Here is a 23,423-nt window from a genome sequence, read left to right as displayed (position 1 = left end):
TCACCATGGAGGAGGCCAAATCAATAGTAAAAGAGAGAATCAGGGACATTGATCATCAAAATGAAATCTGCAGTGCCCTGAACACTATCACCAAATATAAGATGATCAGAGGCCTTCTACTGCAGGGTATTTTATCTAAGCAAATCGTATGGGCATTTTCAAGAGCCCATTATGATGACTCCCATCACCTGTACTACTGGGAAGATTTCATGGAACTCCTTATTTGCAAAGATTTTGCCCTTGTGGATACAGGGAAATAGAAATTCTCATTCATGTCGTCATATGGGGTCCTTTCTATGGTGCCCCAAGGTGTGCTCTGATCACCTCAATCGTCTTAAAATCTGAGGGCCGCATAGATAAATTTCATGTCTATTTTATTGTTTATTTTTAAGAAATGTTAACCTTATACTCATATATTAGTGGACAAATATCTTCATCATGTTATACAACTGTGCAAATCTTTTAATTCGATATATTGTTTTATTGCCCTACTGCTTTTCCCTTCCTCAATTTTCATTTATTTATTTATAACTTATTGGCCATCCATTTACCAAAGGATAACTTTGGGTGGCTTATAGTTACATCTAAGCTAAAACATAAAAAGTTAAAAACAAACATTAAAACCAAAGACACATGGGGAGAGTGGGGACAAAGTGGGGGGGGGTGAAGTGCAATCTGGTATTACTCCATCAACCATCACTGTTGCGTTGTTCCCCAAGCCAACTGGCAAAGCCACATCTGAAAGGCTCTTACTAAAAGATAGGAGGGTTAGAGCCAACCTCATGGGGGGGTGGGGTGGGCAAGATGTTCCAGAGGACAGGAGCAACAGCAGAGAAGGTCCTCCTCCTGGACCAGTCAGAACAATTGATCTGATGGGACGCAGCATGCCTCCTGCGGGCACAAGTGGTACAGGTCAATCCCAGTAGGGTGAGACGGTCCCTGAAGTAATCTGGACCCATGCCATGAAGGGCTTTAAAGGAGACAGTGGTGTTACAGGCAGTGGTGAAATCTAACATTTGTTACTACTGGTTCTGTGGACGTGGCTTGGGGGGGGTAATGTGACTGGGTGGCCAATTTTAAAACCATTTTTTCTACAACCTCTTCGGCGAAGATTGTAAAAAAAATGCTTTCAAAAGGCTTTGACGATCCCAGCTGAATTGCCTGATTGGCAGAGGCTTTTTAAAAAACCTCTGCCGATCAGGCAACTCAGCTGGGATCGTCAGAGGCATTTAAAAGAAAAAAAAACTTTTAAACCAGCTGAGTTGCCTGATCGGCAGAGGTTTTTAAAAAAGCCTCTGCCGATCATGCAACTCAGCTTGGATCGTCAAAGACATTTAAAAGAAAAAAAGGGTTTTTTTTTCTTTTAAAAGCCTTTGGAGATCCCAGCTGAGCCGCGCGATCATCAGAGGCTTTTTTTTTTCTTTTAAAAGCATTTTTTTGGCCGAAGAGGTTGTAGAAAAAATGCTTTTAAAAGTAAAAAAAAGCCTCTGATGATTGTGCGGCTCAGCTGGGCATGGGGGGAGGCAGGGATTTTTGCTACCGGTTCTCTGAACCACCCACCCACCTCCATCGCTACCGGATCAGGTGATCCGGTCCAAATCAGGAACATTTCGCCCCTAGTTACAGGGGTATTCTTGGGGCTATTCTTGGGGGTCCCCAAACTGCTGCTGCAATCTGCACCAGTTGTAACTTCCAAATAACAAATAGTTGTGTCAAACTATTTCTGTTTTTACTGTACTCTTTTTATTGCAAAAGCTGGTCAAAGACGATAATAAAGATATTTTATTTTGATTTACTATACTGATAAATTATGATTTCCTAGGTCCCTGGGAAGAACTTGATGTTATGAAGGTCAACACAAGCTGAAGAATTGGCAGCTGTGATTTCATGTTTTTGGGTATTCTTCCAGTGAGCACAAACATAATGCGGTTATGGAGCTTGTTTGCTCTGACAAACATGAGAGCTATGTCAGACGTTCAACCGTCCTGGACCAGTCTCTGCAGAGAAAATAGATGAAGAGTGTCTCTCCCATAAACTATATGATAAGATATATGGTAAGCATTCATTGTTATATAAGCATCATTGCTCATATTCATACATCATCTTCAGACAGAATAAATCATAATTTGTTGGCTAGTACACAATTGTATGATTCATATACAATACTGAACCCTAGTGGATGGGTATGGATATTACAACTTCTGAAATTTTGGTGCTTGGCAGCCTGTATTTTTTATTTTATTGTTCTGGTTTTATAGTGATCAGCAAACTATGGCTTCAGGGCCAAATCTGAGCTTCTGTCGGTTTCTAAATGGTCCACAAGCAGACAGTAGGTAGGCAGCAGATGCCATGTTCGCTCCATTGTGCTAAATCTTTCTCTTTCTCCCCCCTAATTAATTAATTATTAAATATGAAGTAGGTGTAGTTTTAATGTTTCTTCATTATAGCCTATAGTTGCATGTGTGATCAAATTAAATTCTGAATCAGTTTAAAATCTGAGTAACATCTATATAGGATCTTATATAGGAATTTTGAATTAAATCTTATATGAATTTGCACATTCCTGTGCCATTAAAAAAAAGTTGAGCACTACTGAATCTATTTTTTCAGGGATAAGAAGTCTGAGCAAATTTTCTCTTCCAATTTTAAGTAGAACAATATTTATTAAATGATTGCAAATACATCAAAAAGGTCGGTCATCACTAAAGATATTAATGTGAAGAAGTTCAGATCACCAAACCTATATCTCTTTTCTATATGCGAAATATACACAATAAATCAACAAATCTAAAATTGCAAACAAGCAACAAATAGATATTCCACTTGCATATTTAACACACATATATTAAAATTTAGTGACTGAAGTGAACTATTTTTTTCTAAAAAACCTCAAATCACTAGCACAATATATTTCTTGGTGGGGGCGAATGGAGATCTACATTTTCACAGGCAGAATGGCATCATTTCTCTGGGCGTTTTTCAAACCGTTCCAATAGTGCTCTTTGTATGTTACCCGGTATTTCTTGATATTTATCTCTGAGATCTTTTATTGCATTTTGGGTCTGTAAAAGAGCAAAGAACAGGGAAAAAAATATTATTTTATTTTATTTTCTTTCTCTGAAAAATATGTAAACTATAAACTATGAATATAAAATATTCATTTTATACTTTTCAAATGCCACTGTGAACAATGAAGTGCTGAAGTGAACAATGTCACATTTGTAACTGGATTTATACTTTAAATTATATTTGCCTTTATTTTTTAAAAGGTGTGATTCCACAAGCAATGAATATAATCCAAAGGTATTGTATACTATGATATTTTGAACAGAAATATTAACAAAGTTCAGTAATCTTTTCAGTGGTTTAGATGCCTGCCATCACAAACTTTCTTTATCATGAACATACCAGTGGTGAAATCTAAAATTTGTTACTACCGGTTCTGTGGGCGTGGTTTGGTGGGGGGTGGTAATGTGACTGGGTGGGCGTGGCCAATTTTTTTTTACTTTTAAAACCATTATTTCTACAATCTCTTTGGCAAAGAGGTTGTAAAAAAATGCTTTCAAAAGGCTCTGACGATCCCAGCTGAGTTGCCTGATCGGCAGAGACTTTTTTTCTTTTAAAAGCCTCTGCCGATCAGGCAACTCAGCTTGGATCGTCAGAGGCATTTAAAAGAAAAAAAGCCTCTTGCTGATTAGGCAACTCAGCTTGGATTGTCAGAGGCTTTTAAAAGAAAAAAAATCTCTGCCGATCAGGCAACTCAGCTTGGATTGTCAGAGGCATTTAAAAGAAAAATAGCCTCTGCCGATCAGGCAACTCAGCTGGGATCATCAGAGGCTTTTAAAAGCATTTGACGATCCCAGCTGAGCTGCGCGATCATCAGAGGCTTTTTTTTTACTTTTAAAAGCATTTTTTCCACCAAAGAGGTTTTTAAAAAGCCTCTGATGATTGTGCAGCTCAGCTGGACCGGGGGGGGGGGGGAGGACAGGGATTTTTGCTACCAGTTCTCTGAACCACCCGCCTCCATCGCTACCGGATCAGGTGACTCATGAATAATAATATCAATATAACGACAAGTGTTATAATTGAAGTTTCTGCAGTTCACTTAAATTACCTTTTCAGCTAATTCTTCAGCTGATATATTTGGATCGTAAGGAATGGGATCCCCTATGTATGTGCAAAATTTCACAGGAAATCCACCATATACAGGAACAATTGGCCATCGGGTACGTTCATACAACCATTTGAATGGCCCTGTGTGCAAAATCAAAAATATGGTCATGTTCCAACAACCACAGCAACAACAACAACCACAACAACAACAGCAACAACATGGTGTGGGCTGAACAATAATCAAAGTGCCCTGAAATGAAATGAAGTCCATGCAGTTATATCTTAACTGTATAGAAATGCATGCTTCAGTTATTACGCAGAACAAATGTCAAGGTCCTAGTTCTGTATAGAATTAGCCATTTTGTCTTGTTAATTTCCATCAATATAAATACACAAAACTGCAACTAAATTGTAGCTAAAGTAAAGCTGCATCTGCCACACAACTATTGTACACCTGAAGAAATTTAAAGAAAACACAAAAAGAATCACAGATAAAAAGAGAGAGAAGCAAAGACATAAAAACACAAAATAATAGGATCAGCCAATTTGATTGAAGTCCAAGGCCAAGAACGAAAGAGATGGAGAAATAGATGGATATAAGAAAACAAAAAAATTAGTATATTTTTTAATCCAAGATCAACAGTCTAAACACAATTAAATAGAAATCCAGTTGAAATCAGCATAGTTTTCTTCCATAAAATATGCTTCAGCACAATGAGTAGATGCAAGTTGAATTTTTCTTACATATTTTCCCAAGTGTTCTGTATCCTTCTCGTAGATTTTTTGTAAATATAGGAATGACAGGCTGAGAAAGGTGGGAGAAAAGTAGCCAGAATTAGGGCAGCATTTCAGCCTCTACAATTTAAAGATCATGCATTAGCATCATACACTGAATAATTAGTACAATAAACATTATCTCCATTCACAAAGGAAATTATACCTTTCTCAATGTTAGATACCTCACTTTTAAAAATAGTTTCTAATAAAACACATAATATCTAATGCATGGAAAAAAAACCCTGATTTTGGAGGATTAATTCAACTACAACAGTTCAATGTATACAAATGGGCTCTTTCCACCTTAATTTCTGGAGATTCATAATGTAGCAATTCTAAGCTTTCATTACAACTGTCTATAGTTTAGCATTCAATCTAAATCTGAAATGGGGCAATTCATCAATAGAGTTTATTGAAATAAGCCCATTCATAATTCAAGATTTGATATTGTCTTTTCAATAAACCAAAATTGCAGCTAACAACTTTTTAAGGATATGGATATCTTACTTTTTGTTGAATTGGAACTGAAAAGTGCTAATCTTATCACTAAGAGTTTTAGGATTATTAATACAAGAACAAACTGCATTTCATCAAAATTTAAATTTAAACACAGCCATCCTTTTCCTTAAACTATGTCATGGTTATGAATACAGAAAAAGTTTTTTAAATAATACTGTTGCTATTTGATATGGACTTTATATGCAAGATGAAAATTTGCCATATAAATTTTCTTAACTATAAATTTTATTAAGTAAAGAAATGAGATATTCAATTCATGATTTTAGTTGGGGTGTTTTAAATTTATTGAGCCAAAATTTGTTTAATTCTTTTAAAAATTTTAAATTTTTTATGTGATGTTTTTATTCTTGGCTGTTCACCGTCCAGCAGGAGAAGGGCGGTATAAAAATTTAAATAAATAAATAAATAAACAAACAAACAAACAAACAAATAAATAAATGTGGTAATAAATGTATGGAATAGAATCGCCATGCACTTTTACACAACTTTGAAAACAGAATATTTCAGTTATTATAAAACATGAATTTTCTTAAAGACATTTTTTTGTAAATCTCATGGATTTTTAATGGGAAAGGATTATCATCCCATAAAAATCAACGAAATATGAAAGTTCTTTTGTTTCATTAAATTATGACTAATGAACAGCAGTGTATATGTAGTGCAAAATGAAAGTATGTTCATTTACAAGTTTATTTACCAGAGAAGTTGTCTTTTGGTGTCCATTTATGTCTCTGGCCCAAGATTATTTTTTGCCATTTTGATTTTTATTTATTTATATATTTTATTAGTTCAATTTTTTTGGGCTGCCCATTTCAGTCAATGACTCTGGTGGTTTACAATTCATAAAATATATTACAACTAAAAATTTAAACATTTTAAAACAATAAAAGCATCCAATTTAAGATACATAATAGCAAGGTATTTAACCTGGTTAGCAATACAGCCAGGAAATTGGGCCGTTGGCACATTCAGCACGTTAAGCTCAGGAACATAGCCAGGTTTTTAAGCCTTATGAAAGGCTAATAAGGTAGTGGCCATTCTGATCTCTGAAGGGAGGATATTCCATTCAGCAGGGGCCATTCTTTGGCTGATGAGATGTGCAGCATGCTCATTGTGCTTGACCTAGTTGGATGGGTAGAGACTCTTGAAAAAAGACAATGCTCAGGTACCCCAGTCTCAAGCCATGTAAGATTTACAGATAATCACAAGCACCCAGAATTGTAGCCAGAAACACAGCGATAACCAGTGCAGCTCATACAGGAGTGGTATTACGTGTGCCATATATCTGGCACCATTTACTACCCAAACAACCACCAGTTGGAGTTTCTGAATAGCCTTCAAGGAAAACCCCATGTAGAGTGTGTTACAGTAGTCTAACCTGGAAGTTACAAGGGTGTGTGAGTTACTGTGAACAAGGCCTCCTGGTCCAGGTGCAATTGGCACATCAATTAGAAGTGTGCAAAGGTCCTCCTACCCATTGCTGCTGCCTGCTCTTTGAGCAGGAGCCATGAGTCTAGGAGGACTCCAGAATGTGTACTGGGTCTGTTTGGGGCAGTGCAACCCCATTCAGAAGAGAGGGAAGAACCATGTCTCTGGGGACTCTAAATATCCACAGCCACTCCATCTTGCTAGGGTTGAGTCAAAGCTCGTTTTACCATCCAGTCCCCAACAGCCTTCAGACATTGGGATAGGATGTCCAGAGCATCACTCACGAGGCCTGGGGTAGAGATATAAAGCTGGGTCTCATACTGATGATATCTCACCACAAACCAATGGATCACTTCACCCAGCAGCCTCATGTAAATGTTGAATAGAAAAATAGAGAGAACAAACCCTGACATACCCCACAAAGTATGGGATATGGGCTAGATCTCTCTCCTTTTATCAGCTGGCCTTGGGGGAAGGAGAATTAGCACAATACAGTGCCATCTACCCCCAATTCCTGAAGCCAGCATACAATTATACCATGATTGATGGTATCAAGTGCCACTGAGGTCATCCGCTCCCACAAGAGATCATCTATGAACATGATCAATGCCATCTCAGGTTCAAACCCTCGACTGAACCCCTACTGAAAGGGGTCTAGATAATTTGCTTCTTCCAGAGTTCTCTGAAGTTGCCATGCAACCACTCTGCTCTCCCTAGAAAGTGGAGGTTGGAGACCAGATAAAAACTGTCCAGGCTACTGGGTCAAGCAATGGTCCTTTGCGGAGAGGGCTCACCACTGCCTCTTAAAGAGCTGGCAGCACCACTCCCTCTCTCAAGGAGAAGTTAGCTATTGCCCAAACCCACTCAACATGTCCCCTCCTGCAAGGCTTTAGTCAGAAGGGACATGGATCTAACATACAAGTGGTCAAACTAGCAGCTGAGAGAGCCCTGTCCACTTCTTCAGGTTCAACAGGCTCAAACTCTTCACAGATTACCTTGCAAGATGTAGTCACCATCACCTCCATAGACTTTGCTATAAAGCTGGAGTCCAGCATAGAGTGAATGCAACTGATTTGCATTGCAAATCAGTATATTCTTCATAGTAACCCTTTAGGTAGACTTTGGCATTTTTCTCTCCAAGGAGGGACCAAGTCACCCAGAACAGTGCCGCTCAGCAACCATGAGCAGACACAATAAAGGTGGAGAAGTACTTATGTTTCGCCATCCTTACTGCCATTAGGTAGTCCTTAATAGTGGCTCTAGCTTATGTCTGATTGTCTTCACCAGTGACATTCTAGGTATCTCTTAGTCACTTAAGTTCTTTTTATTCCATCATGTACCATGGAAAATTCAGGAACTCTGGGCGCAAAGAAACTGCTCAGGCATAATCTGATCTAAAGAAAGATACTGCCACTTTGTTATTCCAGGCAGCCACCAAGGCTTTAATTGGACTGAGTATTAGACTTTCCGGAATAACCCCAAGTTCCCTCTGGAACCCAATTAGTTTCATTACTCTCCTTGGGTGGGCTGATCCAATGGGCTCAGCCTCCCTGCAGAGGGAGATAGCATCTGAGAAACTGAGGGTCACCAGTGAGTGGCTTGTCCATGGCAGGGAGAAATCAAAATCTCCCCCAATTACTACTACTATGAATTGAGCCCTGGATGACTTGGGTCACGTCCATAGCTGCCATGATGGCCATAAATTCCCGATACCTCTGACCTGCACCTAGGGATGGTGGGTTGAAATCCCCCAGCACCATAAATCTAGGGAATTCAACCACCAGCCCAGTCATGGAATCAAGGAAGTCAGGCAGGGAAGTTGCTACTGGTACATAGCAAGGAGACTGGAACAACATCAGCAGTCTAATAGACCTCTCCTGGTACCCAATTTAAGAAATAGCATCCTACATCCAACAATTTGTGGAGCAAGGGCCCTGAATGTTTGCCAAGGATCCCAAACAATCACCACCACTCTACTTCCCCTACCTTGGGATTTTGGCCAAACGTGAAAACCACCCAGGCAGATCTCAGAGAGCAGAACCCAACCCTCTTCCCCCAGCCAACTCTCAATGATGCACGCCAGATCAGCCTTTTCCTCAACAATTAAGTCATAAATCAAGATAGCATTGTTACAGACTAATTTAGCATTCACCAGCAGCAGCTGACAGCCTGGGGCTCTGAAAACCTGCCATCTGAGGCCTGGCTTTGAGTCTGAGAAAAATTTTCCCTTGAAAGCAAAGACATTCAATAGATCTACCCTGGTGACTAGATTATCATTCTACTCATAAATCACCCTTTAGTTGGTCATTTTTGTCCTCATCACCTCACAGTAGGATTACAGAATACCTTTGAAGACTCTCCAGAAGCTACTAGTGGAATGCATTAGAATGGGCAGTGGTGGGCTACCCGCAAACTTCAGTGGTTGCTGATGGATGGACTTTGGGGTGCAATTCAAGGTGCTTGTTATCATCTTTAAAGCCCTTCTGGCATGCAGCCAGAACTATCTTTCATCATTTCTGCCCATCTAGTAAGATCAGCAGAGTAGCTGGGCATACTCCGGGTTCCTTCAATTAAACAATGTTATTTCTCAGGACCTACATACTGTGCCTTCTCTGTTGTGGCATTTGCCTTCTGGAAGACAATCTCTAAAGAGATCCATATGGCTCCCCACCATAATGATGTTTCATACAACTCCGAAAGCTTGACTGTTTTCTTAGACCTTGGAGTAGTATGCCTGCTGACCCTCTATAAATTATTTTTGTTGTTTTGTTTAGTTACTATTTTCTTTTGGAGATCTATTATCTGTTTCTCCATTTTTATGTTCATTTTAAAGTATAAGTTGCTGAGACTCATGACTATCTAGAAGGCAAAAATGTTCACCACACAATTCATCCAAGTTACCCATAGGTGGTGGTGGTTGTTTTTGGGTGGGGAGTTTGCAGAAAACTTAGATCAATGACTGGAATGATGTAGATGATATGAAAGTGTAATTAATGATTGCTGGAATAGATTTCTATTTAATCCAGTGTCCATTGTAACCTTCATTATAATGTTTTAGATGCATAGCAGAAAGCTACTCACCACTTTTGCATCTCTAGCCACATGAGCAAAGCCTGTCCGGCGACCCCATAAAAGCTCATAGTTCTCATCACTAAACAGTGCTTCTCGGGTTCCACCTGGTAAAACTCCCAATAAGTATCCCCTTTTCAGAATTTCAGTACATTCTGTCCTTCCATTATGTGTAAGGCCTTCCACATTATAAAACAGTTTTATACCTGTACAAGATACCAGCAAAAGCATCTTTAGAATATATACAGTATTATACCTAAAACTTTTCTACGCACACAAATAAAAGTATTCCTCTCTTGAGTTCTCTTTTGTAAGTCATATATAAAATTAAATCCTGTGAACCAATGGTCGAGAGAGCACATAAAGAAACAAATATTACATACACAGTTTTTTGATAACAGTTGTTAACAGTTTTTAACATAATTATTAAGGAACATAGCTGACTTGTTGTGCTTTTGAATTATCATGCAAATGCTTCCTATAATATGGATATAATTTAATTTTTGCATGAAATGCTACTAAATTATTATTATTATTATTATTATTATTATTATTATTATTATTTATTTATTTAATTTGTATACCGCCCTTCTCCAACAGGACTCAGGGCTGTGAACAGCCACAGTAAAACACAACATATAAAATTTAAAAGCAGTTTAAAAAACATTAAATAATTTTGGCCATCAATTTAAAACAATCCAATTAAAACCAATTACAAATTAAAACTGCAAGGATGGGATCAAATGTACCAAAGTTGGCTCTTTGGTACCAGCTTTGTACCAAACAGCCAACTTCAATGTATTCTTTGGATGCTGTATAAAGCCATGGAGATGGCCTTGAAAGAAATATTCATAAACCAATACAGAAACAAGGACACATATATTCCTCAAATCCTGGAAAAGGAAGTAGTATTAAGAGGCCCAATCTGGTTTCCCCCTGTAGACAGGTTGAAAAGATTCTGTTACTATAGCCCCATGATGGCAAACCTATGGCACGCGTGCCAAAGGTGCCACGCGGAGCCATATCGGTGGGCACGCAAGCATTGGCCTAGTTCAGCTGCAGCGTGCATGTGCACGCCAGCCAGCTGATTTTCAGGCCTTCTGGACTCACCAGAAGTCGGAAAGCAGGCTGTTTCCAGTCTCCGGAGGGCCTCTGGGTGGTGGGGAAGGCCTGTTTCTCATCTCCCCAGGCTCCAGAAGCTTTCTAGGAGCCTGGGGAGGGTGGAAACGGCCTTCCCCAGTCCCCCAGAGGCCCTCTGGAGGCTGGAAATGCTGGTTAGCTGACTTCCGGAGCTTCTGGAGGGCGAAAAAACGGACCTACTGGGCCCACCGTGCCATCGCGTGCCAAAAGCGGGGAGAGCACAGGGGGGTCGTGTATGCATGTGAGGGGGGTGGGGTGCATTGAATTATGGGTGGGCACACACCCTCCGTGACCCCACCCGCGCGACCCCCGCTTTTGGCACGCAATGGCAAAAAGGTTAGCCATCACTGCTATAGCCTTAATGACGTTAAAAAGTTCTAGTCTTCCTGTGGGATTGGTTTCCTGGTTTGGTCCATTTCTGACAGATCCAAACATAATTACAAGTAAATTTCGATTAAAACGTTAGGACCTGATATTCTGCATGTATACCAGGGGTGAAATCTACTTACCTTCCTTCCTGGTTCAGAAGCGCACGCTCCGTGCACGCACACACCTTCTGTACATGCACAGAAGGTAAAAAAAACATTACTTCCTGGTTAAAACCAGGAAGTAATGACATCCAGGCGGCGATCGCACCACAGGGAAAAATCACCACCAGATTGGGCGATCCAGTCCGATCCACGAGCATTTCACCCCTGATGTATACTCAGCAACACATTTATTAGAACATAATGTCTTTTATATTCAGACAGGGTACAAATATGAAACAGGTTTGGCAGGGCTTATATTACTTTGCTGACTATAAAAATGTATGAAACTGGAATAGTAGAAGGCTGCACCTTAACTAATAAATCTGTAATTAGTTACACATATTCAGATACAGGTAATGTCCTGCTACACTAAGCGGGAAAAGGCAGTGAAAGTTTGCATAGACACTAACATCCATTCATTATACTTTTGTTATGGATAGCATGGTGAGAGCCAGTTTGATTTAGAGGTTAAGGCACCAGATTAGAGACCAGGACACCATAAATTCTTAGCTATGAAAGCCAGCTGGGTGACTTTGGGGCAGTCACTCTCTCTCAACCCAGCCAATCTCACAGGCTTGTTGTTATGGGGAAAATAGGAGGAGGACGTGTTGGATATGTTCACTACCTTGAATTATTTGTAAAAATAATAAAGGTAGTATACAAATAAATAAATAAATTTCCCCATTACTGCCACACAACCTTCAGCCTCCCTTACTGAATGGAGATTTTAGACAATAACTAACAGAAAGTTAAAATCACTGTCAGTAAAGAGCAGGATGTTCATTTCTACTAAAGACAAGCTCTTCAGTCAAAGGTTGATACAAAGTGACATAAAAATCAGACAAATTTGCAAAAACTTTTTCCCCAATAGATGAGGAATGAAAAAATCTGGACAAAACCAACAGGGGAAAACCTTTTTATTTTTAGGGAGCATTTTGTTAGATGATATTTGAATGAGCAGAACAGTATAAGTAGAAAATTGTACATGTTTTGAAGATCACTTAAAAGAAAGATTTTTTCCCCCTGATTATATAGGCAAAGAGAAACAGAAAACTTATTTTCAATAGTTTGCCTGGACATTTTTTGTTCTCAAATAACCAAAAAATATTGTTTTATCAAAACTGTCTATAAAAGAATAAGATGCTAATAATAGCGGAACAGACCTAAGCTGCTCTGGCTCAGGCTACAAAAACGCTATTTTTCAGTAATAACCAAAATGTCAAATGATACAAGATTTGCTTGATAATTCAAGAAGCCAGATAAACTTGCATTTTAGAGGAACTATGTAATGTTTTAAAATAAATTGTAATTATGTCTGTGTTAAAAGATTTGCAATATTTGTGTTTGTGCACAGACAATATGTTTTACCTGGTATTTTGGAAAAATGGTAATCAACCACTGTGCGGCAAAATCTGCCTGTTCTTAAATATAATCTAGATACAAAGTAGAAATAGTCTAGAGGAAAGGCTCCATGGTAAAATACGATAAGCCCTGGTCCTTCTGGTACTTTATCCATCCCATGTATCTCATAACCTGTTTAAAGGATAAAATATAAGAGTTTCAGTATTGCTTTTAAAAAAAATCAAGATTAAGATTAGCATGGAATCTAGAAGAAACTGCAGTCAATATAAGCACAGTTGTTGAGATCAAAAACTGACTCAAAGCTAAACTCTTTGCTATAATCCTCTTCAGCAGTTATACTGTCAAAATACCAAAAGTTGTGGGACTGATAGATCTCAGCCTCATCACCTACTTCCAATTTGAGGAACAAATATAGAAACAGATTAGAGGATTAAGCTTTTGAATCTCAGGATTCACAGTACAGAATGTAGTGCAACCTCTAGAAGTAATAGTCCCCTTGGAGTTACGGTCCATCTCTTACATGGGTGATACATGTGTCATTCCATGAACAGCTTTCATGGAATCAGATTTACAAGAGAAGAAACAGTCATCATAATAGAAAATAACAGCAATTTACATAGCATCATAAAACAGTGTGCACACAGCTAAAGAGGTTGAAACAGACAACTTTGCAAGATCAGATGCAAGGTCTCGGAAAATCCCTAGGTGAGACAAATAGGAAGAAAATTGTGAGAAGAATTGAGATAAGCTCCATCTAAAAACTATTCAAGAAAGGAAGCAGTTGTCCTCAACTTAAAATGGGACTGGAATTTCTGTCGCTAAATGATGCTGTCATAAAGCCTTACATCATTTAGCAATGGCAATTCCTACAATCCCATTGAAGGAATCCCACAATCATAAAGTGAGGTAATTTCCTGCTGGCTTCCTACAAGCAAAGTCAGTGGAGAAATTTACAGAAAATCCCAGGCTGGGAGGTAGAATAGAAGGTGCTGTCAAATGGGGGAGAGAGCAAGGTTAATGTAGGGGAGGGTGCAACAGAGCATCAGGGAGGTTGTGCAAATATGGATAAGCACATCACACTTCAGGAAGAGATGCAGTAGGGTCCATGAGAGATGCAGTGTGGGTTGGGAAAAGTGTGCCAGGGTGCATAAGATGTGTGGTTTGGGAAGGCTGTGTGAGAGGCTTGATGCAGGTTGGAAACGGTGCACAGGGCTGTAAGGGGAGATGCTAGAGAGTGTGCATTACAGACATAGGTTGGGGAAGCTGTGCAGGCTGCAAGGTATGAGTCAGGGGGGTAAGTGATGATCTGAGGAGATGAAAAGGAGCTGCAGGTCTGGGAGGATTCATTGAGGTGCATGAGTGGCCAACATTTATGTATGTATGTATGTATGTATGTATGTATGTATGTATGTATTTATGTATGTATTTATTTAGACTTTATATACCGCACCTTCTCCCGAGGGACTCAGGGCGGTGTACAGCCAGATAAAAAACATGCAATACAAACATTAAAAACAATTAAAAAGATATACATTAATTTGGCCACAATTTAAAATAACAAACCAATTAAAAATATTTTAAAAATATATTAAGCCAGCCCGGCTTGCTGAAAAAAGAAAGTTTTAAGGGCACGGCGGAAGGCACCGAGGTCTTGGATTCTCCTTATCTCAGGAGGCAGCTGGTTCCAGAGGGTAGGTGCCCCCACAGAGAAGGCCCTCCCCCTGGGGGTCACCAGCCTACGTTGTTTGGCTGATGGCACCCCGAGGACGCCCTCTCTGTGGGAGCGCACAGGTCGGTGGGAGGTCATCGGTAGCAGCAGGCGGTCTCGAAGATAACTAAGTCCTATGCCATGGAGCGCTTTAAAGGTGGTAACCAACACCTTGAAGCGCACCTGGAAGACCACTGGGAGCCAGTGCAGCTCGCGCAGGAGCGGTGTTATGTGGGAGCGCCAGGTGGCTCCCGTGATTACCCGCGCAGCCGCATTCTGGACCAGTTGGAGCCTCCGGGTGCTCCTCAAGGGGAGCCCCATGTAGAGAGCGTTGCAGTAGTCCAGGCGAGGGCGTGAGTGACTGTGGACAGGGAATCCCGATCAAGAAAGGGCCGCAACTGGCGAATCAGGCGGACCTGACAGAAGGTTCCCCTGGCTACAGCCGTCAGATGTTTCTCCAAGGACAGCTGCGTATCCAGGAGGACTCCCAGATTGCGCACCCTCTCCGCGGGGGCCAAAGACTCGACCCCGATAGTCAGTGATGGAATCAACTGACTATATCGGGATGCCGGGAACCACAGCCACTCAGTCTTGGAAGGCTTGAGCTTGAGCCTGTTCCTCCCCATTCAGATCCGCACAGCCTCCAGGCACTGGGACATCACTTCAAGGGCATCGTTGGGGTGGCCTGGGGTGGAGATGTACAGCTGGGTGTCATCAGCGTACTGATGGTACTTCACCCCAAAGCCACGGATGATCTCACCCAGCGGCTTCACATAAATGTTGAACAGAAGGGGCGGGAGGACCGACCCCTGAGGCACTCCAGAAATGAGAGGCCTTGAGGTCGACCTCTGCACTCCTGCCAACACGAACTGCGACCGGTCTGAGGGAAAGGAGGAGAACACCGTAATACGGTGCCCCCCATCCCCAACTCCTCCAACCGGTGCAGCATGATACCATGATCGATGGTATCAAAAGCCGCTGAGAGATCTATCAGGGCTAGGACAGAGGAGCAACCCTTGTCCCGTGCCCTCCAGAGATCATCTACCAACGCGACCAATGCCGTTTCCGTGCTGTGCCCAGGCCTGAAACCCGACTGGAACAGATCTAGATAAGACGTTTCCTCCAGGAATTGTGGAAACTGTCGCGCGACCACACTCTCAACAACCTTTGCCACAAAGCGAAGATTGGAGACAGGACGGTAGTTGGCTAATACTGCCAGGTCCAGGGAAGGCTTCTTGAGGAGAGGCCTCACCACCGCCTCTTTCAAGGCAGTGGGGAAGTAACCCTCACTCAATGAAGCGTTGATAATTCCCTGGAGCCAGCCTTGTGTAACCTCCTGGGAAGCCAGTACTAACCAGGAGGTACACGAGTCCAGTAAACATGTGGCCGCACTAAGTCTCCTCAGAATCCTGTCCACGTCATCAGGAGTCACAGAGTCAAACTCTTCCCAGATAACATTCTCAGGACTGTTCCTCGTCACCCTGCCCGAATCTACCCAGTCAGAGTCCAAATCTCCCCGGATCTGAGCGATTTTGTCATACAAGTACCATCCGAAATCCTCAGCCCTGCCCTCCAGGGGGTCCTCCCGCACTCCCGAATGGAGGAGGGAGCGGGTCACCCTAAACAGGGTGGCCGGACGATTCTCTGATGACGCAATAAGAGCAGAAAAGTAATTAAACTTTGCCGCCTTCATCACCACTAGGTAGGTCTTAATATGCGACCTTACCAATGTTCGATCAGATTCAGCGAGACTGGCCCTCCAACCACTCTCTAGGAGTCTTTTCCGGCATTTCATCTCCCTCAGCTCCTCGGTGAACCAAGGAGCCACGAGGGATCGGCACTGGGTCAGAGACCGCAAAGGCACAACTCGATCCAAGGCCCCACCAGCCGTCCGATCCCAGGCGGCCACCAGGTCCTCGGCCGAGTCATGCGCCAGATCCTCAGGAAGTGGCCCAAGCTCCATGACACAAGGGATTTGGGGAGGGTACATGAGCGCAGAGGGCCAAGTGGGGGAGATTTATCACAGGAACTTGAAATCTTCCTTGTCAGCTGTCCACTGACTTTCTTGGGAAACTAGCAGGGAAGATTGCAAATTGTGATGTTATGATTGCAGGACATTCACATGTCCACAGGAGTGCTGGGATAACCAGAACTCCAAGGATTGATTGTAACCCACCATTCATTCTGTGCCATCCTAATTCATGGAACAAATGGTCATGGGTAAAGGATTACCTGTATAGATGAAGGAAACAGCAAAGAGCTGTAACATATCTTTCCTTATTCTAAATCTATTAATCAACACACAAATAAGAAGAAATCAGCAGCAGAGAAACAAGATCAAAGATGAAACAATACTCACCCCAGGAGCAACCAACACTGGTAACAAAGCTGCCATATATAAACACCCAGCAAACTCTACTGCCCTGCTTTGTTGATATTACCTAGCTTGGTAATAAAGGTTGTGAAGAACAGATGTTCAGAACCCGACAGAATTCAACCCTTAGCTATGTATCTTCTCTATTATAGCACTACACCATTCAAAACCTTTATTCTGTTAAGGACTTTTCATAGTCATTGGTTACATGACCTTTAAATAACAGTAGGTTTTTGCCAGAGACAGTTGAGATCAATTTGTTGCTAAAGGTAAAGTTGATAGTCCTCCTTGGCTTATATATACCAAATGATGGATTAGTAGAAGAATGTTAATTCTGCTATGACCACAAGCATTCTCTACTTCAGCTGACAGCAATACATTAGACTGGAGCAACTAGACAGTTAATTTATTCCACAAGAAAGGACGTTTAAGTGGGAGGACTTAGAAATAATGTAATAAAGTAAGTCCCTCTCAAAGTTAACTCAACTTCTGATGAGTGCACATACATATACTATATATCAATTTTTGGCAGTAGTTTGCCATTGTCTTTTTCTGGACTTTTTAAAACTTATCCAGCCTACAGCCCTGGAATTTCCTAGTGGCGTCTCAGATAACCATGTAATTGGCTAGCCAACCTTTTACTTTAATGGATGTCAGAATATTCATAAATGTATCATGCTACCACAGAAATCTACCTGTCTTCTATATTTATATAACCAAACAGTAAAACATTATTGAAGAAAGCACTACTGTTGCATTTCATAACATTCAGAAATATAATAAGCATTGGTGAGCCCTATTTTTTATTTTTTGGAAATTTATATTCCAGCCATTTCAATTATTCTGGGAAATATATATATTTAAATATCAATTTATCACACAGAGTCATGTAGATTCGGGTCTATAATTATTGTTAATAAATAATTAAATAACACATTTCAAATTGCCATAGAAATCAATTCAACATTAAAATAAAACAATTCCACAAAGCACTTTGTTATTATCTACTAGTGCAGTGGTTCTCAACCTTCCTAATGCCGCGACCCTTTAATACAGTTCCTCATGTTGTGGTGACCCCCAACCATACAATTATTCCTAAAACCATTGTGTTTTCCGATGGTCTTAGGCGACTCCTGTGAAAGGGTCGTTCGACCCCCAAAGGGGTTGCGACCCACAGGTTGAGAACCATTGTACTAGTGTCTCCTTAAGACAAATGTATTGTTTCCTGGACCTGCACAATTATCTGTGAGCCCAGGAAAAGATGCACTTAAGTTGAGTTAAGGGAACTCCAACTTTCATGCATATACACACATGCCTACTCCAAAACTTGGTTTCAGATATGAAACAATGCAGTCCCTTGAACTCTCTTAGAAATATATACTAGTTTGTAATCAAGGAGCCCTCAGTAAATCATTATCTCGGTTCACTTTTTTTTCCAGCCCAAAGGTAGCATTGGTCAAAAAGTAATGATCAATGAAGAGGATTTATCCAGAGTAAAACCTAAATTTGGTATTATCTACAAAACACATTTTAGAGAGATAAAAAAGCAGTTTCAGTTGTTTCTATGCAGCACTCTCCACTAAGAAAATAAGAATAAGAAAAATACTGATCAGTTTTAGCACATAGCAGTATGAGTCAACAAAAACAATTTTACCCCAAGCATGTTTATGCTTTTCTAACAAGATAGGATTTCTAATCTTTTTTTTTTTCACAAGCCAACATCCTGTTACCTGCATTCCTCCAGTAAGTTACATGCAGTGCGATTTTTATTATTTCTTACTGGTTTTCTGTGCTTTGCAAAAATAACATTTATCACCAAGGGGATTACATGGTTGGTATGGTATGTGTGTATGCACTTACATTACCTATATATTCCACATTAAATGCAGTGATATAATTAGTCCCCACACATAATTAAACAATGCAACTTGATGGAGGGTTCTGAAGATCACATGATTGCTCCATGTTGTCCTGTGCCATTTAAAGTTATTATAAACCACTGTCGTATTGAACAAAGCCACATCAACATGTAGATCAAGCAGGAAATTAAACTTACCATGCCACAGTGTACTGTACATGTCCCAAAGGTGAGCCACAGCCTTCCGTCCCTTGTCCCATGATTGACTGAGATAATCTTCCTTTAAGTTAACTTTTCTCTTATAAATATGCAAGAGAAAATTAGAAAGATAAATAAAACCAAGAATTATTAAAACAGGAGAAAAGAGAAGTAGGGACAGTACTGACACCCAGAAAAAGTATGCTGAGTAATCCGTGAAACTGTTTATGATATTATATGGAGACATATTGATACTGTTCAGTAATTCCATGACCCAGGTCATATTGTCTTGTCCAACAGAAAATGAATTCATATTAGTTCTCTTCTGTTTAAAACTAAAAAAGCAATGTGATAGAAAAACAGCTTCTTAACATTGGCCCTGGATGCAGACAACTGTTAAGTAGCTGTCATTGTTGCAATAGGCATCAATCTATTTCCATATCCTAAAGATTGTCCACATTCCACGAATTAAGTCAAGGGAGACCACTAGCTGCAAAAAAGGTAAATTTAACTCAGAAGCCAGTCTTCTGAGTGCTTTTCAGATGTATTGGATATGAATTCCCATAATCCCCAGTCTGGATGCCCTTTCATTCCGATTTAAAGTATTTCTAGGCAGAAACTCGTTCAAGGCAATTTAGACAGATAACATTGTAAGCATACAACATAAATAAAACCTGCAGTTTCCACAGATTGAAAGTTTCTGCCAGGAACTGGAAAGAGAGCCATGAAAGACTTGAGAGGAAGAGAAAGAGGGGGCTTCCTTAAAAGCTGCAATTATGAAATCTGGCAGCCGTTTCCGAAACTGTAGCGGCCCGGGACGAAAAAGCCCTTTTTTCCCTGATCAAACTAATTCACTGGACCGCAAAGAGGCCAAGGGTCAGCGGGGGAGCGTTCCCTGGGCCTTTGCATCAAGCGCTTCTTTTCCATTCCGAGAACGAGGCGTCATTTTCCAATGTTTGTGACCGCGGCGCTTCGGCTCTTCATCCTACGGCAATCCCTCCTACCAGCGGAGCTCCTGCCTCGCCGCTAAAGATGCCGCCCGAGCAACTTTCGGGAACCGCGCCCTCGCTCACTTGAAGCTCGGCGCTCCATCCAAGGGCTCTAAGCACAGCACCGCATCCCGGGCGCGAACAAATCTGGGTGGCAGGAATGACCCCGGCCCGGCTCGGCCCAAAAGCGTTCGATGGAAGACCAAACGGGGAAATTGCGCAGAAACCTGCAATACCGAGAAGCCGCAATGCAGTATGAAGTTGCGCATCATGTAGATGCAAAAGGAGGAGGAGGAGGAGGAGACCTTCGGCGCCGTCTTTCCTTTCAGGACTACGAAGCGCAGCCGAGACTGCGAGGAAGGATTTGGCTTTTTCTTGCCTTTTTTCTGGGCTGGACCATTTCAGGCTGCAGAGGCTTTAAATACAACACACGTCTCGGAATTCCGAAATATAAGCAAGAATTTTTTGCTTTGTTTTTAACTTTAAAAGATTATCTTTAGCGTTATGGAGCTTTTGAGCGGGAAAGCAGTGAAAAATAAAACCCCTACCTATAGTCTGTTGTGGTACGCTCCATCTGAAGTCTGAGGCTGAGCCCCTCGCGCGAAAAATCTCCTCCCGCGGTCAAAGGATTTAAATGAGGAAGTGATTTGCCAAGGTTGAGAAACACTGAGCTATAAAACGTTTCAATGCCAAAATGGGCTATTTTAAGTAACTTGTGAGTTGTGAAATCTTCCATGATGCATTACAGACCCTTGATACTGCACATCTGTATCTTTTGGCATGCACTTAAAAATAGCTTGGGTTGTGAATACATCACCAGCTTGCTGGAAATGTGGACAAAACCAGGGAACATATTACCACATGTGGTGGACGTTCCCAAAAGTAAACCTGCTTCCCATTAACAGTAACTTGAAACACAGACTTCCCATAGGTAGTGAAAATTTCTCAAATCGAAGCATGAGGCACTGGTTAATAGTACATATGCAGATTTTTCAAGCAAAGGTTTGGCTATCATAAAAGGCTACCATGATTCCTATACAGGTAGTCCTCAATTTACATCAGTTCATTTAGTGACCATTCAAAGTTGCAATGCCATTGAAGAAAATGACTTATTTATTTATTTATTTATTTATTTATTTATTTATTTATTTTCTTAGATTTCTATGCCGCCCTTCTCTCGTAGGACTCTGGGCGGCTCACAGAATAAAAAACATATAACAATAAATAGAACTAAAATCATCCAAATGTAAAAACCCCAACAACTAAAATCTCATAACAGATCAGGGAATTTGCTGAAAAAGCCACGTCTTCAGTTCGGAATGGAAAGCGAGGAGGTCGGGGGCCGTCCGAAGCCTGGTGGGTAATTCATTCCAGAGGGTCGGTGCGGCCACCGAGAACGCCCTCATCCTGGGGGCCACCAGCCGACATTGTCTGGCCGATGGCACCCGGAGGAGGGCAGTCCTATGTGACTGCACTGGGCGGTGGGAGGCCGGTGGAGGTGGTCCTGCAAGTACCCCGGGCCCATGCCACGTAGGGCTTTATAGGTCAAGACCAGCACCTTGAAGCAGATCCGAAGGGCCACCGGTAACCAGTGCAGCTCGCGCAGGAGAGGTGTTATACAGGAGTAATGGGAAGCTCCCGTAACAATCCGCGCGGCCGCATTCTGGACCAGTTGAAGCCTCTGGGTGCACCCCAAGAGCAGCCCCATGTAGATGGCATTGCAGTAATCCAGCCGAGAAATAATGAGAGCGTGAGTGACTGTACAAAGGGCATCCCTGTCTAGGAAAGGGCGCAACTGTGCAAAAGCCCCCCTTGTCACGGCCATCAGATGATCCACCAGGGACAGCCAAGGATCAAGGAGGACACCTAGATTACGAACCCTTTCAGAGGGAGTCAGCAACTCCCCTCCCATCTGAAGTGGTGGGGGTACTAGATCAGGAGACGCTGGCATCCCCAGCCACTCAGTCTTGGAGGGGTTGCGTCTGAGCCTGTTCCTACCCATCCAGACCCATACCACCTCCAGGCATTGGGACATCACAGAAAGGGCAACACTGGGTTGGTCCGGGGTGAAGATGTAGAGCTGGGTATCATCAGCATACTGATGATACCTCACCCTGAAGCTACGAATAATCTCACCCAGCGGCTTCATATAGATGTTAAAGAGCAGGGGGGAGAGAACCGACTCCTGCGGCACCCCACAAGTGAGGGGCCTTGGGGTGGATCTTTGACCCCCCCGCCCAAACAAACTGCGTACGGCCCTAGAGATAGGAGAACCACTGTAAAAACTTATGACAATTTTCACACTTATGACCATTGCAGCATCCCTATAGTCATGTGATCAAAATTTAGCTGCTTTGGCAACTGATTCATTTGACAGTTGCAGTGTCCTGGGGTCATGTGATTACCTTTTGAGAACTTCTGACAAGCAATGTCAATGGAGAAGCCAGATTCACTTAATAACTATGTTACTAACTTAACAATTGCTGTGATTCACTTAACAACTGTGGCAAGAAAGGTCGTAAAATGGGGCAAAATTCACTTAACAATTGTATCACTTAGCAACAGAAATGTTGGGTTCCATTGTGGTTGTAAGTTGAGGACTACCTATACTAGGGAGGACTTGCCAATGCCTTCTATAAAGCAGTGTTTCTCAAATTTGGCAAGTTTTAAGACGGGAGAACTTCAACTTCCAGAATTCTCCAGCCAGCTAAGTTTGACTAACACAGTTCCAAAGTATCTTTTCTTCCAGGCGATGCGGTAGCCAGCTCTTTCTAGAGACATCTGCTCTAATGCTTCTTTTTTCATTGTTTCTATGTGAAGTCGTCTTCTATAGAAGGCAGTGGTGAAATGCAAATTTTTTAAACTACGGTGGCTTGGTGGGCGTGGCAGGGGAAGGATACTGCAAAATCCCCATTCTCTCCCCACTCTTGGGGGAAGGATATTGCAAAATCTCCATTCCCACCCCACTCTGGGACCAGCCAGAGATGGTGGCATTTGCCGATTGTCTGAACTACTCAAAATTTCCTCTACCGGTTCTCCAGAACCTGTCAGAACTTGCTGGATTTCACCCCTGACACAGGGTCTCCAACCTTGGCAACTTTAAGACGGGTGGACTTCAACTCCCAGAGTTCCTCAGCCAGCTTTGCTGGTTGAGGAACTCTGGGAGTTGAAGTCCACCCGTCTTAAAGTTGCCAAGGTTGGAGACCCCTGTTTTATAGGAAGGTCTCAGTTCAAAGTTTACATTGAAAGCTGTTAATTCTCTCTCACAACTCAGCCTCACACCCCCCGCAAAAAAAAAAGACGGCTTTGCTCACAACTGCTTGTAGGCACCTCCCCTTCCGGACTCCAAGGGAGGGTA

The 23,423-nt window shown here is 41.7% G+C and overlaps 1 protein-coding gene across 3 annotated transcripts; it reads right to left on the bottom strand.

Moving 5' to 3' along the window:
* Positions 1-2,699: 2,699 nt before the first annotated feature.
* Positions 2,700-23,419, bottom strand: LOC139315808 (DGAT1/2-independent enzyme synthesizing storage lipids-like). 3 transcript variants are annotated; one of them, XM_070942283.1, is made up of 7 exons: positions 23,380-23,419; positions 19,077-19,176; positions 12,945-13,109; positions 9,919-10,112; positions 4,858-4,918; positions 4,115-4,254; positions 2,700-3,062 (listed from the first exon to the last, which is right to left on the bottom strand). In XM_070942283.1, the coding sequence occupies exons 2-7, from the start codon at positions 19,096-19,098 to the stop codon at positions 2,961-2,963; spliced, it is 684 nt and encodes a 227-aa protein (XP_070798384.1). In that variant the 5' UTR covers positions 19,099-19,176; positions 23,380-23,419; the 3' UTR covers positions 2,700-2,960. The 3 variants fall into 3 exon arrangements, with proteins under 3 accessions (XP_070798384.1, XP_070798383.1, XP_070798382.1); XM_070942282.1 differs by lacking the exon at positions 23,380-23,419 and adding an exon at positions 20,614-20,657; XM_070942281.1 differs by lacking the exon at positions 23,380-23,419 and having other exon boundaries at positions 19,077-19,389.
* Between the last annotated feature and the right edge of the window lie 4 nt (positions 23,420-23,423).

This window comes from Pituophis catenifer, unplaced genomic scaffold (genome assembly GCF_029215685.1).
Source record: "Pituophis catenifer annectens isolate HBS135680 unplaced genomic scaffold, rPitCat1.0.hap2 SCAF_3, whole genome shotgun sequence".
In the NCBI taxonomy this organism is placed as follows: Eukaryota; Metazoa; Chordata; class Lepidosauria; order Squamata; family Colubridae; genus Pituophis; species Pituophis catenifer.
This window is presented reverse-complemented; position numbering and strand designations above follow the sequence as displayed.